At 53.6% G+C, this 17643-nt stretch overlaps 1 protein-coding gene across 17 annotated transcripts in view; it reads left to right on the top strand.

The window, feature by feature from the left end:
* PTK2 (protein tyrosine kinase 2) overlaps positions 1-17643 on the top strand; it is a 245677-nt gene that overhangs the window by 204931 nt on the left and 23103 nt on the right. For 16 of the 17 annotated variants that reach the window (XM_044244883.1, XM_044244884.1, XM_044244882.1 and 13 more), the window contains 4 exons: positions 5393-5504; positions 11549-11635; positions 14644-14781; positions 15742-15873. In XM_044244883.1, coding sequence (XP_044100818.1) covers positions 5393-5504; positions 11549-11635; positions 14644-14781; positions 15742-15873 — 469 coding nt within the window. Of the gene's footprint in view, positions 1-4427; positions 4625-5392; positions 5505-11548; positions 11636-14643; positions 14782-15741; positions 15874-17643 lie in introns of those variants that run through there. The other variant, XM_044244886.1, reaches the window with a different exon arrangement.

Genomic DNA, 17643 nt, shown 5'->3' on the forward strand with positions numbered 1-17643 from the left:
CCATTCATTTCAGGGGGGTTCTTATCTGAAAACCAACTGAACTTAATTTCCCTGGAACAAAGTTCTGACTTCACAGTGGTCCTGTATCTTCTCCTTTTGGGCCTTGAAAGCTGCTCTTCCGCTGACCTCTGTTGTTGCTAGTAAGAAGTCACTGGCCCTTCGAGTCCTTGTTCCTCTGTCCGTGCTTTGTCGTTCCTCACTGGCTGCTGGCGTGGTTCTGTCTTAGTCTGTGGGTGTCCGCGGTTAGCTGGGATGTGCTGGGTGTACTTTTCTTTGTACTGATCATACCTGGGGTTCCCTGGCGCTCCTGAACCTGTAACTGTGTGTCTCTCATAGCCGCCTGTCGGGTGTTGTTCTGCTCCATTTCCTCACTTCTGCAATTCCAGTTCCTTGTCATTAAGCCTTTTGATAGTATCCTTCAGGTCCCAGGGACCCTGTTCTTTTTCTTTTCCCCCCAGTCTTTTTCTCCAAGTCCTTCAGATTGGATAATTCTAATGATTTGCCTTCAGGTTCCCTAAGTGTTTTGTCCTCCCCATTCGACCCGTCATCCAATCCTGTGGAGATTTTATTTCAGACGCTGTACTTTTCATCATAGAATCTTCATTTTAGAATTTTCCTTTGTCTCTTTCTTAAAGTCCGTATTTCTTTGCTAACATTTCTTATCTTTCCATTAGTTATGAACAGATTCTGCTCTATGTCCTTGAATATAATAGCTCTTTCAAGCCCCTGTCTGCCAGTTCCAACTTCTGAGCCATCTTTGGAATCACCTCCTTTACATTGTCTTTTCCTCATCGGCATGGATCATGTTTTCATGTTTATTTTATATTGAGTAATTTTAGATTATGTCCTGGACATTTGTGAATGATGGATTGTGGAAACTCTGGATTCAGTTAGATTCCTCTGAAGAATGGTTGGTTTGTTTTAGCAGGCAGTTAACATGGCTGATCTCAAAGCACAGATTCTCTCCCCATGCCGTAGGCACCAGCCCACATCTCGATTCAGTTCTCTTCACCTTAGCCAGGCTGCGTGGAGCCTGTCCTGTGCATGCCTGGCTCCAGCTTCTGCAGGAGATTTGGGGAGATTTTATAAAACTGCAGACTGCTGTCTGGCAAATGACCATTAAAAAATGGGGATTTATCCAGGGCCCCTCGCCCAAAAAATGGGACTTATGCCAGCCCTGTTCAGGGTCCAGCTTCTGTGGGTTTCTCTCCCGTGCGGTCATAAGAAGGGTTGCTTTTTATGTCACTGTCCATAGTTGCGGTCTGCAAGAGGGTTCATCAAATAGTTGCTATGCAGACTTGCCAGAAATAGAAAGAAGTCACTATTTTTAAAAGAAAGGTTTTAGCAGGATTCACATTTTTGAAAAGTAATTTTTTTGAGATGGACAATGCCACAACCAAACAAAAGTGCCTTATCTCCGGCAATTTGAGATACACGAAGAGAAATTCAGTCTTAGCGCATCCATGAAACTAGACGTCGGGTCTGCTCTGCCTGTTTGTCAGGGAGAAAGAGCAGAGGCATTCGCTGTAACCGTACGGTTTTGCATTTAGCCGCGGGTCAGCCTCTCAGAGATACGCTCTCTGCAACTGAATCTCAGGGCTCCAGACTTGTTTTCTGCAAAGATATCAGGCGGGGCTTTTTGTTAAAAGGTCAGTTCCATTCCTTTGTGGTGAGGCAATGTTGGGTAATTATGAGAGATCATGTTTCAAAACTGGTATTCCCGTGAACTTGCCAAAACGAGCTCTTTCCCTCTGGACTTTTTTCCATCCCATTTTCTCGCTGCTCTTTCTCTGGATGTTTTCCACGTTCGCCTAAGTAGCTGAGGCTGATTTTATGATGTTCAGGTGATTAAAGTCCAGTCTTTTAAGAAAACGTTCCATGAGCAAAGAGTATTTCTTATATTTAAAAGGAATGGTTTGTAGTTTCAGAGGAAAGAACAGTCATGCATCGCTCATAGGGGAGCCACTACAGAAATGAGATGGAGAGAATCTCTCTTTCCTGGTGGTAAAAGGTCAGGTAAAAGTACGCTGCTGAGTAACATTTACTCCAGAGCTTTACTGTTTTTTCCCCACATGCTTTCTTTTCCACCCTGGAAGTGGGTAGAGTGGACCGTGTTCTTCCCATCCCTGAATGAGCGAGCACGTTGAATAGGCAGGGTGGCCTGCCCCATCGAATTCGGCAGACGTGCGGCTTCTCGCCTCTTGCCCACAGCTTGGATGGCTCGATGTCAGCAGCCCGGGACCGACTGCCCTTTTCCACTCTAAAGCTGGTCTGGGTTGAAGATTTGCTTTTGTGTCTTAGCTCAGTGCTGGGAACGAGGAACCTCTTAGACCCCTTTCTTGCTCTCCATGAAAATACCTCAGGAGTGAAATCACACTTTGTCGCTCCAGAACGGAAATTTCCTCAGCCCTCTCCGTGCTCGCTGCTGGAGGGCGTGAGAGCGGTTCCCCTGGAGGGCGGCAGGCCCAGAGCACAGTCGGCAGCCCCCGCCCGCTCTGCGTCCTGGCCTGGTACGCCGCGTCCATGACTTGGGTGACTGTTGACACGAGGGAGGCGAAAGGGAAGAAACACCACATCGAGCCCTGCTTTCCGCACTCCCGTCTCAGTAGGTGGGCCTGGTGGGAGAAGAGAGGCAAGGTGGCCGCGTGTTCTCGGCCGCGTCTGTCACGGAGAAGCCCCAGCTCGCCCCAGGTCATTTGCTTGTAAGCTTGAGACCTAGAAACCGCCATCCCAGGAGAAGCTGGCTCGTTGCCAGCGCCCACGAGGCGGCCGGCTCGTTCACATGGAATGTATTGCTACTAAAAATATTTGCAGTTTGGGAAAGTATGTTTAAATTTGACCTCCTTGACCCTCCGCACATTCCATTTTATTGCTCTGGGTTCTCCAGCCGCTCTAAAGAGACAAGTTCAGAAATGTCCCTCCGTGCCTTCTGCCTCCATCTATGGCATAGGCTTCCCATTGTCAAAACAGATCTTTTATGAGTTATTTATACTCCTGACCGCTCTGAGCGGCAAACGGTGGCTTCTCAGAAGCATTTTGACGTGTTATTTTTGGTGTGAGAACCAAGTACTGAGATCAAAGTACTCCCCTCCCCATTACCACTGTTCTGCTAGGGGTGCGGCGGGCAGGCTCGGGGACAGAGGTTGCGGTACCCGTCACGTGCACACGCTGTGACCCGACGGGGAAGCTGGTCGCAGCCGGCCAGTGGCAAAACACAGGCAGTGTCAGACCCACGGCGCAGCGGAGTGGTGCGTGTGGCTCTGTGACAGAAGGGCTGCCCGGGAGGGGTCAGGCAGTAACTTCGCAGGTCGGAGAGCAGGGGAAAGGGACAGCGGGTGGGAGAACCAGGGCGGACAAAGCCTGAGAGGGTCTCCTTTGGCAAGGGTCCTCATGGGACCTTCTGGGCCACAGTTTCCCTGGGCAACAGTCACCTGAAGATCCGGGTGGCCGGTTTCACACAGCTTCTTGTGAAAGAAGCTGCTTCAGTGGGACCTACTTAGAATGCGGTTCCCATCACGTTAAAGAACGTGTCACACTTGGCCTTCTCAGAGCTTGCCTGTTCTTCAGTTAATTTAAGAAGTTGAGAGAAAAAAAAAAAATTTCCTTGATTTTTCTTGTCTTGATTTTCATGGATTTTTCGGTTAAAACGATAAGAGGTTTGGAAGTTCCGATTCTGTGTCTGTTATTTAGGGGCCTCAAGGAGAGCGGCACGCAGAAAAACTACCCAGGGCAGCTCCTCTCTCAGGCTAGGACTCCTGCACCCGGTGTCCGTCCCAGAGAAGGTGGCCTGCAGTCCTTGCCTGGTGACAGCGCAGTAGGCTTAGGGCCAACTCCTGCTGGCCACGCCGCGGGCGGACCCTGCTGCTTGTGGCCTCGCTCCCTGATCGCCTGTCACGGTTGGCGCGCACGGCCGTGCTCCGGCGTCTGCAGGAACTCTGGGTGCGAGGGAGTGGGCTGTTGGGTTGCAGCCCTCAGCCCAGTGGAAGCAGAAGGCAAGCAGATGCTGCTGCACAGCGACTCGAGTCCCCATCCCCGGCCCCGGGGCCCGGTCCCCAGCAGTGCTGGCTCGGCGCACCCCTTGCCAGGCTGGAGCGCGACCCTGACTCCCAAACTTGTCAGGGTGCCGGGTTCCTCTCTTAGCCGGGCTTGCCCCGCTGGCGCTCGAAGAAAACCAGAATCCTATTTTCAGGAGGAAGTAGAATCTTTTGGCTGAAAGCTTTCTTTCCAAAGCACTCACAGCATCCCCGAGGCAAGCCCTGCCGTGCCTTTAAAAGAAAAAAAGAACAGAACTACCCTGAGGTCCGTCGTAAGGGTCTGCTGACTCAGAGCAGCCACCGACTGATCTGAGTGATCTGCCCGTGCTCCCCTGACTTCAGGGTGACGGCGGGCGTGCGGCCGTGCGAGAAGCCACCCGCTCCAGCTTCCAGCCAGCCAGGAATGTCTTTCTCAAACAGCTGAGCAAATTCCCAGATTAGAGCGGGGCTGCTGCAGCTGACCTCACTCTTTCATGAGTAATTCTGGGTGGTTATTGCCGGCGCTCCGCCCGCAGCCTCGAAGCCCTGAATGAGCGTCATTCCCCGAGGCCGAGCGGGGGCTGCGGGCGCGGGAGAGAGCAGCGGCCGCGGTGAGGACCTGGGGTGCGGGGACCTGGTGCCCCCCGAGCGCCCCCCTCTGGGGTCCTGCGGCCGGGTGGGGGGGAGCTGGCAGGGGGCCCACACAGTCTGCCTTCCGGGGGGTTGGCGGGATGGCAGGCGGCCAAGGCTAAGGAAACGGGGCAGCCCCGAGGAGCGGAGCGCAGGCCGGGGGGTGGCGGGGGAGCGGCAGGTAGCCTGTGCGCTGCGGGCAGTGGTGGGTGGTGAGTAGCAGCGGCCCGGCTGCCCGAGGGCTCGTTAGCCCGGGGACACAGAGCACTGGCCAGGCTGGAAGCTAGGGAGACGGTAGCGGGCAAGGGAGGGGGAGTATTGGCCGGATTGCAAATTTGTCCCCCAGCATGCTGATGTCACAGGATGTGGGGGCCCGTGTGTGTGTGTGAGGAGCCCGTCCTGTCACTTGGCTGTGCTTGACAAAGCCCTGTCTGGGACTTCTCAGGGCAGGTTCTGTTCTGCTCAAAGTCAGCTTGGTGCACAGGCATCTTACCCGCGCCCCCACCCCCCCGCCTGTCTTTGATTTTCCCCGAGCTCGCCTCGTCTTCCCCTACAGCTGTGCTGGGAACGGGCTTGCCCTGGGGACCGGGGCTCTTCGAGAATCATGCATGCAGTTAGACGTGATCTGCTCTCCCTTTCCCTAGTGTTACCCTCTAGCTGGCGGGTAGGGGCTCCTCAGATAAGTGGGGGGTCTGGTGTGTGCTCGCTCTGGCCGGCAGCTCCCCATAAAGCATGTGTTCTCTCTCTAGCACAATCCTGGAGGAGGAGAAGGTCCAGCAGGAAGAGCGAATGAGGATGGAGTCCAGAAGACAGGTCACGGTGTCCTGGGACTCCGGAGGGTCCGACGAAGCGCCGCCCAAGGTAGCCAAGGCCCCGGCCCCAGCTCGGCATTGCTCCTCCTGTCAGTGGGTGGCGTGGGCAGCTGCTGTGTGCGGGGACACGGCCACACATCAGGTGGTCCTAGGAACGGTGCTCACAGCCCCCTGCCCCTGCTCTTTTGCCGGGCACGCTATCCTCACGTGCACTCGCTCCCCAATTTGCATTTCAGCTGTAGGCCGGGCTCTGGCTCCAGCCCTTAGATTAGATATGGTCTTAAAAGCCTCCCCCTCGGCTCCCACCCCCGACCCCCAGACTTCAGGGAGCACAGTGGGTGCGGAGGAGGGCTCTCCTTCGTTGCTTGTCAGGGGCCTTGCCAAGGATCGAGTCAGGGCGAGAACCTCAGATGGACTAAAACCAGCCTCTCAGTGCTTTACATTTCGCTCTATTTTAAAGTGAGTCAAATTGTACTTAACCCCATTCCTTTTGGGTTGGGTTTGGGCGAAAGACAGTCTCTGCCTGTCTCCTGTCCGTGGCTGGCTTCTGGGTTTGGGGGCCGCAGGCACTTTGCCCTTGGGAGCTCAGACCCGCTGGCAGCATCCCCAGGCCTTGCCCGTCCACCGTCTCCACACTTCAGCCCCTGGGACGTGGCCAGCGCCTTCCTGTCGCTCATTTGGACATGGTTGGCCTCTAAACGCTCTCATGAGATTAAGAATTCTTTATACACCTTTTGCTTTTGACGGAATGGTGTTTTCACACAGTCGCTTACTTGCCATGAATAATCCAGTTTAGAACATTTTCTGGAATGTAAATAGATAATCGGCTTTACCTGCTAATTGATAGGCTAAAAATATAGTAAGAAACTGACAGTTCTTCATTTTATTTTTGAAAACTGTTGAGGCCTATTAGCGCAAAGTACTATTTAAATCTTGTACCTATTTTTTTTTAACGATGCCCAAAAGCTTGTATTTTCATGGTCCGTATTTTCAACTGTGTAACAGTAGAGACGATCACACATTTAAGGTGACTACAGGTGACGGACACAGTTTTCAGAGTTTTAGAGGTGATGGGCTCCCCTGTCTGACCTCCCGAACACGTAGAGACACTGAGGCGCAGAGGAGGGCCACGCCGGCTGTCGCCCTGTGTTCCTTTGAGTGAGTAAGTGACAAAACCAGTATGCCACTGTGTCTCCTGGATAAACAACAACCATAAACCTTTAGCTACCCACGGAAAACTGAGAGAGCTAAGAGCCCGTTGGGAGCACGGGACAGTGGTCCAAGCCTGGGAGGTGGGAGAGCTCTCCAAGCTGGTTTCTCGGGCCTGGGGGCCACGTGGCTGTCTTCACAGGGCCTCTGATGACTGGGCAGTCCCCCTGCCTGGTGCCAGCCTCACTGTCGTCACTGTGCCCCGGCGGTGTGGTGAAGGCCACGGGAGGTCCTGCATCAGGGCCCTTGTGGGAGTCAGGGAGGAGTCAGGGGCCACGTGCCTTTGCTGGGACCACCACACCTTGCAGCACACACCCAGCCCCAAGCCCACAGAATGAAAGAACCTCGTGCTCAGCGTTCTCCTGTATCTCAGTCTGTGGCATGTTCAAGAGCTTTCATTTGGCTAATTTCTAGAAACTAATATGAGGTTAGGCTTTTCCTATTCTAGAATACAAAGACATTTTTTTTCTGGTTTTGAGAATGTTTTCCAAGTGGCTGTTGTAAGGCTCTTCTCCGTAATCAGACATTGTTCTGCCCTTGAAAATGGGTCAGCAACCCCTTACCCACTGCCTGCTCGTGTAATCAGTTCTGTCAGAATGAATTGCATGCTTCGTGTGTGTCTTGTTCGTGGCTGGTCTGGGCCTGCGGCAGGGTCAGGCAGGCTGCACAGCTTGAGCACTCGCTCTTTGACACTGGGAGGAGAAGGTCGACGGCCCGTGGATTAAAGAGTTTTCGTGGCTAGAAAATCATCTACACTAGTTAACTGTACAGACGCCTGATGAATGCCAACGAGTACACGAATTATTCGGCTCCCTTGCCAGTCAGAATCTGGTCTGGATGTGGTTTTTCCCTTCTCTCGTGTTCCGTGGATGCAAACTCTGCTTTTATGGGCACTGTATTTGACCCATCAACAAGCAGATCCCTTGTCTCCAGGGCGCTGACCCAGCGTTGCGTCCTGGCATTTCCTCCACCCTGTGGACAGGAGCTCTGGGGCCTCCTCAGGCTGTAGAGTGCCAGCTGTGTTGTCTTTGCACAACAAATTCCGCCTCAGTTTCTTGAGATCACGCAGGATCTTGGGCTTTTGTAAATGAGTGTTGTGTACTAATAAAGCTCGTAATGTAGCCTAATGAGATTTTAAAGTGAAATATTTTTCTCTCCCACATTCAAGATTCAAAATTCAAAGCTTCGTCTGCCTTCAGTTCAGGTTGTGATCCCAGGGTTCTGGGACGGAGCCCCACGTGGAATGCTGCGCTCAGCGGGGCCCTGCTCTTCCCTCTGCCACTCCCGCTGCTTGTGCGTTCGCTCTCTGTTTCTCAAATAAATAAAATCTTTAAAAAAAAAAGTGAAATCTTAGTTATAAGACTTAATGGCAAAAGCATTATAACTACCATGCTAATTATTAAAAACATGTTCGCGATTTCTTCTTCGGTACTCAAAACCAATTTTTTCCCACATGACAGTCTCCAGAGAAGTTTGCCCAGGAGCAGCGCAGCCTGGGTCGCTTCATTGCTGCGAGCTGTCCTGCACGTCCCCCAGCAGATCAGTGGAGAGCCTCTGGCTAAAAATATCCTTTTCAGCACTTTTCAAAGAAATGTGTTCCTTGGACCTCTGGGTCTCCAGTTCCATCTCAGAGGGCCGTGAGAGCAAAATCTGTTTCATAATAATGTCCACGCGTCATGGGTCTCGTCCGTTCTGCTGACATTTTCAGTCCGTTGCAGACGGCACGTCGCAGTCGCCGTGGCACACGCCCGGGCAGCGGGGCCACGCCGGGCTGGTCGTCACGGCGCTCTGCACCACCGTGCTCACGCAGGAGAGAGACGCCTGGGTGCCAAAGAGTGACCTCGATGAAGCGCTGTGACGTGGGAGGAGCAGCAAGTACCGGAAAGACCGTGCTAGGCAGCTGAGGTGCGGAGGTGGCTACTTTTCTCATGGAAAACCACTTTTTCTCCAAAGTAGAGTGGGCAGACACTGGTTGTGCAGAGTCATGCATTTGGTAGATGTTTTCTCAAGAAAGAAGTGAGACTGTGTCTTCGAGAACAACTGATGCCTTGTTGCCGGTGATAAAATTTGAGTTTTCAAGCAAAGATGAGAATTTTGAAAAATATCCATCACCATGACCTTGACAGCTTCCCCACTCTGAGACTTCTCTGATGAGCTCGGAGCGAGATCAACAGATGTGACTTTTCCATGCGTCTACGGACACGGGTCGGCGTGGCGAAGGTCGGCGTACCTCGGCAGCTCGTGTTTTCAGATGATCACTGCGGGACGTCACGGAATCACCGCACGTGGAAGGTCCATTCATGGTACAGGACGAGTGACAGATCTGAACATCACAGATGACGACACGGTTTTCAGATTCCACACTGCAAGTCACCTTTGAGATACCACCACTTTCTGAGTTGGAGCGTAATGTCAGAAACAGTGCCCATAGCTGTGCCCAGAGCTGTTAATGGACTCCCCACACTCCCATCCCCTCAGCTGCACGGCTGTGTGCGGCTGGATTTTCTCTGTGCGGCAGCGAGGCAGCGCGGCGCCGTGCGGAAGCCGGGGCGAGAGCAGGCGGCCTTCTGCTAGGCCTGAGGAATGCCCATACACGTGGGACGCGTGCCACTCTGCTCACTGATTGTTTTTTAATGTGTGATTAGTTTGTTATTTTTAAGTGTCTGTTTTCATTTTAATAATGTAAATATTGGTAGATCTGTTGCAGCCAAGCAAAAGCCCTTGGAGTCCTCAGTCATTTTTGAAAATACAAAGGGAGTCCTGAAAATGAAGGGTTTCAGAGTGGCTCCCTCAGAAGCATTTCTCAGCCCTGAGAGCACTGGCACTGCACTTCTGTAAGAAGCGTTTCGTGATGTCCCGCACTGGCCCTCCAGCGAAATACACAGGAAGTAGGATGACTGTAAATTGAGAATCCAGTTCTGCCCGGAGCCTGCTCAGTGCATGAGAAGCTAAGACGCTGTGCACGCCCATGGGAGGCGCGCAGGTGGGATCGCCTGCTGAGGTGGCCGGGTGTGGGGACACAGAACGGATGCCCAGCCCACAGCCACGATGGAGCTCGTGCGGTGCGATTGTCTAGAACCACAAAAAGTCTTGGTAAAGCTCAAACAAGACAAAGTAATGTCGTCTGTCAGTATACACAGGAGTTGCTCTTCCAGGGGCTTCAGTGAGAAACTATGCTGAGGGGCGCCTGGGTGGCTCAGTGGGTTAAGCCGCTGCCTTCGGCTCAGGTCATGATCCCAGGGTCCTGGGATCGAGCCCCGCGTTGGGCCCTCTGCTCAGCGGGGAGCCTGCTTCCCTCTCTCTCTCTCTCTGCCTGCCTCTCTGCCTCCTTGTGATCTCTGTCTGTCAAATAAATAAATAAAATCTTAAAATATATATATATATAAAAATCTGAAGGTGGTCCCCTTGGTTTCATGGAGCATACTTTGGAAATTGCCACCACAGAACACAGGGTAAAGCCTATGACACCCCCTTGATGTCCCTTGCCTGTTTTCAGGTGTCCTGGGGATCCATGGTCCTATTTGGGTGAGTTTGGGGTGAGCCGTGTCTGGGCTGCCCAAGTGTCGGCCCAAGGGAGGGGGGTGCGCTCCCAGCCTCGGAGATGGCGCAGGTCTGTGGTAGCGGGGCAAAAGCAGATGGAGGCAGCTGCGATCCGAGTTGGGGTCGGAGACACACCCAGAGCAGGGGACTAGGGCACTATGTCAGGTGGCAGAAACCACAAGAGTTCAGGAAATCGCCACAGAAGACTCAAAGGATGGGCAGCGGGGACAGTGTGAGCAGACTGGGTACTGAGACTCCTTTCGGACACGCAGACTTGCTCAGGACTTCACTCCAGCCGAGCGTGTGTTTCTCCAGGACCGTGTGCGTCTGTGGGAAGAGATGGGGTCTCCGAGGTGTTTCTTGCCTCCTCTGGGCTTGCCGGCCCCTCAGTCCATCTCCTTTTAGTCTGGTCTCCCATTGGGCTGGAGAGTAGTGGGTTTGCACTCCGGTGAATCTGTCAGGCTTGGAAGATTTTGTGGGCTTCATTCTATTTCACACTAAACCGCTCCTCTGGTATGAACCTTAAATTCATGTAGGTCACAAACGGATGGAGGGTTTTAGGTTGGAGGTAACTTCCCGGTCCCTGTAGCTCAGCTCCCAGCTGATAGAAGCAGAAACCAGTTGGCTGCCTGGCTTATTCACAGTCCCACTGCCAGGAACCCGCAGAGCCTGCAGAGCCCACTGCTCTGAAAGCCTCCCAATCGGCTCTTCCTGGGTGCCCGAGCCGCCGCACATCTAGTTGGCCATCGATCGGCCCCCCCCTCCCGTCTGCTTAAGTCCTTGCCCACTGTCGGTGTGGATTGTGTGTCGTGTTACTGTGGAGCTGCAAGAGGCTTTGTATATTCTGGTTACAATTCTCACATGTGACGTGCACACACTTTGCTCCATTCTGTGGCCTCTCTCTGTCTTGGTGGTGCCATTTGTAGGACAGAAACTTTTAGTTTGGGTGATGTACAACGTGCCTTTCTCATTCTCAGTGACTGAGCTGTTGGGGTCCTGTCTATGAAACCATCGCCCACCCAGGCTTGCAAAGACGTGCCTGTTCTCCACGAGTTTACAGCCTCGCCTCTTCCGCTCAGCTCCCTGCTCCATCTTGAGTTAATCCGTGTGTGTGTTGTGGGGAAGGGGTCCAGCGCCGTGTTTTGATGTGGGGGTGCCCTGCCGTCCCGGACATTTGTGGGAAAGACTGCTTCCCCGACCGAAGTGCCTGGACGCTCTTTATCATTCTTTCCAGTTAAAGTCTTTTAGAGAAAAGTACCTTTTTCTGTTATTTGCAGTAAAATAGAGATTGGACAAAATTTTCAAAGTACTCATTCCTGTGATGCTCTGTTGATGTGTTCACAGCCCAGCAGACCCGGTTACCCCAGTCCAAGGTCCAGCGAAGGATTTTACCCCAGTCCTCAGCACATGGTACAGACCAATCATTATCAGGTAGGCCCGTCGTTACGGACTAAGGCCTTGCCTTCTGTTCTTCAGGCTTGCGGGTGGGGAGGGACTCTGGAGGTATTTCTGTTCTTTCTTTCTGTATATAGGACTGTAATTTGGTGAGCAGAAAGCTAAGAGAGTAATGCATTTTAGTGACCGTCTAAGTGAAGGCTGTGTCATCGGCCCCTCGGCCTTAAAGCAGCGCGGGCAGGTGCCCCGCCTCGTCCCCATTTTTGTCCTCCGTTTGGGAGACATATGGGGCAAAGAGCCAGTAATGAACAGGGTGGTGTTTCTGGAAGGCAAGAATAACATTCAAATTTACCTAAAAATTCAGACAAGATGCCATATTGGCCAGTTGTGGACGGTGCCAGACTTGCAGGCAGATATCTTATCAGACTAGACACAACCGTCCTTGAGAAAGAAGGACCAGAAGCAAAGTCAGTAATGTTTTGGCTTTGAGGGGGAGTGTTTGCTTTTTGGAGGTATAATTTACTTAGAGGAAATGCACATGTGTTCTGACAGCATGTCATGACATGTACACGCATGTCCCCCACACCACACCAAGACAGAGCTTGTCTGTGGCCCTGGAAGGTCCCCTCCCCTCCTGTCAGTTGCCCGCTGCCCAGCACAGCCGCGCTCCGACTGGTCCCAGCTGTTGGGGTTGCGTGTTCTGGACTTGGAGATAAGTGGATCGTCAGGGTGTCCTCTCGTGTGCTCAGCGGCTGGTACAGGTGCGACATCTGTGGTGACGTCCTGACGAGGGTGTCAGCAAGTCACAACTTTCTAATGCTGAGGAGTGGTCCAGTGCATGTGTGTGTAGCCACGGATTGTGTCCCCATAGTCGTGTCATTTGGAGAATCAGCCAGATCACTTCCAGGAAATAAATCGCTTCTTGTGATTTGTGTCGGCTGTGGCTCTCGTGAAGCCGCGCGTTTGTGTCCCGAGCTGATGCTCGCCGCCGGCTTACTTGGTTACCAGAACCAGCCTTGAGGGGGAAGCGCTTAACTGAGTGAGTGAGACACAAAACAAGCAACAGGGAGTCCTTGGGCCCTTGTCCTGAGAGGGAGGAGCTAAAAGTTCCTTTAACTGCCATCTCCTTCGACAGGAGGAGAAAAAAGGAGCGAAAAGAGAAGCACGCTTACCGTGCCTCCTTCACGGGGTCGCTGTGGGCCACATGACAGCATTTTTATTCCTTTCCGTGCCTCCCAGCTATGATTTAAACCCAGGCCCCTTAGATCGGTATGGACAGGCGCCTCGCGGTTTAGGGTCCTGGGGAGCGTGCGGGCCGTTCCGCTCTAGAGAGGTGGTAGGACCTCCGGACGCTGCAGTCGGGTCCACGGCAGGCCCTTCACCTGCTCCACTGCCTCCAGATCCCACTGTGCCCATTCTGAAGGGGGGCCCCGGGGCGTCACGCTGTGAACAAGCACCCCAAGGTGACCTGCGTGACTGAGAGCCCTGTTAGGGGAGACACCGCTCTGAGCCCCACTTGCCCGGAGGAGGCACGAATCTCTGGGCCCCCAGACGTGTTTAGAGAAAGCGCGACAGCGCCTGCTGAGGAGGCAGAAGGCAGGCCTCCACGGGCCCTCAGGCCTCACCCGGGGCTCACTGGCCTGGGCCCCTTCCACCACCTGGGCTCTGATGCGGATCCGTGTGCGGCCGTCGGCGCCGCCCCTCCGGAGCAGAAGCCCGTGAGGACACTCGCTTGTCACTACTTCAGGTGTGCAGAACAGTGTGGAGAACAGAGTGAGGGCTCAGTGGCTGCATGAAAGCATCTGTATTCGCAGCAGGCAGAGGGAAGATTCCACTCTCCCAGGCCCCAAGTTTCCGTATCTGGTAACTGAGAATGATTACAGGACATCGCCCGGAGCTTTCGTGCGCCTTCTTAGCCGAAAATGCTCATCGATCCTTTCACAGGGCTGCTGTTCCGTAGAAAGCTGTCGCAGGGTACTTGAACGGTCTCTGTTGTGCAAGTTCCTAAAAGTTGTCTGGCGGGAGTGTAGCCCTTCTGACCAAAAACAGTAGTGATAGGACATTTATGTTCAGTAGAATTTTTATTGAACTACTTTGATTCTAGTAGACTGTGAGGAGAATCATCTGTACATCTTATTTGAAAGTTTATTAATTATATATTGTCAGTGTGCAGTTTTGGTATAAACAGTGCCTAGAGACCGGATAAAGTCTTTGTTGAAGAACGTGTTGGTGTTTGGAAATACTGGATCTGGCTGTGCTTTATCTTGTTAAATAAATTAACCAAACACCCTGGCCCCCCAGCACTAGCCCAGTGAGTTACGGAAACTGCTGATTCTGCCCCCGCCCCTCGTGATTGAGGGAGGAAGCCACGTAACGGAAGTCCTTTCATTTTCCTTCTGCTTGGAACTTTTCTCCCTGTGCACCTTCTGAGCGTCTTTCTCCGCCGCGGTTATCACGGTTGGAGCACGCCGCCTTGCGTCTCTCGCCAGCCCGAGTTCATTAGACAGGGGGCACTCTAGAGCAGCGCCCACTGAGCCGCTTTTGTGGCCCCTGATGCTGTGGCATCCTGGGTGCAGAGTTTCAAAGTAAATGATTTCTGACTTCCTAGTGTATATTTGCACTACTTAATTACGCGGCCTCCATGGATTACCTTTCTTTCGTTGAGAATCCATTTCCTTGCCTTTACCACCTTCCAGAGGCCCCCTGCATCCCTTGGCCTTGACCCTTCCCCCTTCAAAACCAGCAGTGCCCTATCCCTCCGGCCACACTGCAGTAGCCTATTTCCCCTTCTCCCCCTTACGTGGGTAAGGAAGCCACACATTAGGTCCACGCCGATGAGCCACGGTCATCTCCCCATCTCTAGGCGCCCAATTTATAACCGCCCATGGGTAGTCCCTCTGCCCTGTAAGCTCCCGTAGCACAGGCTCCAGGGATCTACACGTGGACATCTGTGGGCACCACTGTCCTGTTGGCGCGGTGTTCCCTGTCATCTGAGTCACTCCCTTGTACGTGGAAAGCATGACTGTGCTGCCCGACATTCACAGGTCTCTGGCTATCCTGGTTCCCATGGGGTCACGGCCATGGCTGGCAGCATCTACCCAGGCCAGGCATCTCTCTTGGACCAGACGGATTCCTGGAATCACAGAGCGCAGGAGATATCAATGTGGCAGCCCAGCGTGGAGGTAACCTGCATGTTTTTGGGCTTCTGTTGTTAGCTGATGAAGCTTTGCCTGTAGTATTTTTTATTTCTGAATCCTAGGAGTTACTCGTTTTGATGACCGAATTCTAAAATTAAGGTGCTACATCTCGAATTGTTTCCGGTTCTGTGAATCCTTTTTACTGAAACAGAGATGCCACCATCATTAGCCCACCCGCCTGCAAGGCAGCGCACGGGGCCACACATTGTTAGCGCATGCATGCAGCAATTCTCGGGAAGGAGACGGGGACAGCCTCCTGCTCTGGGGGCCATTTTCACCCCTACCAGATTTGCCTGGTGCACCGAGAACCCCTCCCATAGCCGTTAATGTTGTTTCTTTGACTCCCGGAGCACCTGTAGTCTGCCACCATGCCCTTGACCTTGGGGTGAGCACCTCTGACGCTTGCTCTCTGCTCTGTGGCACGTGTGGGCTGAGCTTAATCTTCCTTGTGTTCTGGCCCAGACTGTGTTCAGTTCTTCACTGCAGTTGGCAGTGCCTTCTCCGCACAGACCTGGGATCCTTTCTTTCTTTCTTTTTAAAGATTTGCATCCATTCTTTTGAGAGAGAGAGAGAGAGAATGCGTGCACACAAGCGGGGGCCTGATGCGGGGCTGGATCCCAGGACCCCGAGACCACAGCCCAGTCCAAAGTCAGCTGCTTAGCCCACCGAGCCACCCAGGGGGCCTGGATTCTTTCTTGAGAATAAATCCCACGAGCGGAGCTGTGAGCCGAGGGACTCGGACTTGTTAGAAGTGCTTGGCCGCGGCTCTCCCGCAGCCTTCGGGCGAGTCGCTCCGCTGAGCCAGGTCTGAGAGACCCTGTTTCCACCACCCTTGCTGTTTTGCTGTTCAGTTTTTTGTTGTTTGTTTTTGGAAAAGCACAGGAAACAGTAAGGGCATCTGAGGTAGCCTGAGAATGATGTGCTCTTTTATCATCTGCCCCCCAGGACTCGGCGGCGCTGGACCTGCGCGGGATCGGGCAGGTGTTGCCGACCCACCTGATGGAGGAGCGGTTGATCCGGCAGCAGCAGGAGATGGAGGAAGATCAGCGCTGGCTGGAAAAAGAGGAGAGGTTTCTGGTAATTGTGTTTCTAGTGATTGGGGTGTCTTCCGCTTAGGGAGCTCTGCCAGCATCTGCATAGTACAGATGATGGGCAAAGCTGGTCTTTTTCAGAACAGGAGACAGCCTTTTCCATCCGGTCCCAAACACACGTGATCCTAGGTTATTGGCTTTTCTGGGATTTTTTTCTGGCCAGATTTCTAAGATTTGAGTAGGCGCATCACAGGCTCAGAGGTGTGACATCTCTGTGGTTGTCGCAGAAGCAGCTCCCCCACAAGTGTCCGCTCGCATCTCGTTCGTGCAGCGCGTGTAGCCAGGCGTCTGGGCACCAGGCCCTCCTTCACGGCATTCCCTGTCCTGTGGCCCGACAGGCGCCTCCCCGACACGTATCTGGCGGCCCACGTCCACACCCGCTCTGAAGTCTCCTGCAGCAGAGGAAGTGGTGAGGCGGAGCGGTCTCTGTGTGTCTCTTGACACGAGGGCCCTTTGGACTCCTGCGCCCTCAGCCTCAGAGCGCACCCCTGTCAGCCCGCACGGCTAGATCAGTCTTCCTGGAGTGGCCTGAGAAGGATGCCGGGACGGAGCCGGGACGCCCACCGTTGCCCCAAATTCAGGAATCATTACCTTTCCTTGGGTCGTCCACAGCCGCTCGCCTATGCTTCGGTTCAGTAAACTTCCCCGAAGACGCGTCTGTGTCTAGCTGTGCGCTGAGGGACCAGAGTGAGTGTGGGGGATGGTTCTCAGATCGCTCACAGCCTTCCCGGCACGGACACGCCACAAGCGGCAGGAACGGCGTTAGGCCGCAGCAGTTGTGACCTGCACCGTTCATCAGCCTGCGACCCTGATTTCGTCCTGTGTGTGTGGCTCTCGTTTCTTTGTTTAATTGTGGAGAATTAAACACACAGGCTCGGGGAAGCCTGTTTTCATTGTCAGGGAGGTCAGTGGCCTTCACAGAGTGTGCTGGGCTCAGCGCACAAGCCTCTGGGCTCCGCGCACGGGAGCGTGCAGCATGCCAGGAGGCCCGCAGACGGCACAGGTGCCCCCCGCTCCGTGACCGCCAGGCAGGACTAGTGCTCACGTCCTCCGCACACACCTGCTCACATCTGAACGCCTCGATCCTAGCTGACGAATGCCACAGTGCCGGTCCCCGTCCGACGTACTTGTCATAAGTGAAGTCAGCTTGTCCGCACAGCCGCCCCACAAGGAGGAGAGGGGTCGGGAGTTCTATACCCGCAATTCTTGAAGGGTTTTTGCTTCAGAAATCAATATTTTTTTTACTTTAGAAAACCGGCCTAGTGTGGTGTGCACGCCACGGGCGAGGTCATGGTCTAGGAGCGTCCCAGAGGAAGAGCGGCGGTGTTCCTGCAGCAAAGCACGGCCGCTCGTATGCACGGGTGTAAATGCAGACGTCACCTCAGCTCGGCCGCGCTCTGCCATGAGAGTCACTTGCTTCAAATGCAAGATCAAATGAAAATTAAACTAAACTAAATTAAATTTTTGATCATTGGTGCTTTGTAAATTTTGGAGACAAGGATAAAAAGGAGCATGCCCAGTCCGTACCACCCTCATCTTAGGACAGAGAAGATTCCTGCCGTCGCCCAGCTAGCATGTGACAGAGCCGGGAGCAGCCTGGGGACCTGCGCAGGGTCCGTCCTGGCTGCCGCACCGTCCGCGCCCTCGAGGTGCGAGGCAGCATCGTGCGGGGGTGCTCGCGTCCTCCCCACAGCAGGGTCTGAAGTGTGGCCAGCCACTCAGAGGGACTGCCTTTCAAACAGGAGTTTCCAACCCT

Source organism: Neovison vison, chromosome 4 (assembly GCF_020171115.1).
Source record: "Neovison vison isolate M4711 chromosome 4, ASM_NN_V1, whole genome shotgun sequence".
Taxonomy (NCBI): domain Eukaryota; kingdom Metazoa; phylum Chordata; class Mammalia; order Carnivora; family Mustelidae; genus Neogale; species Neogale vison.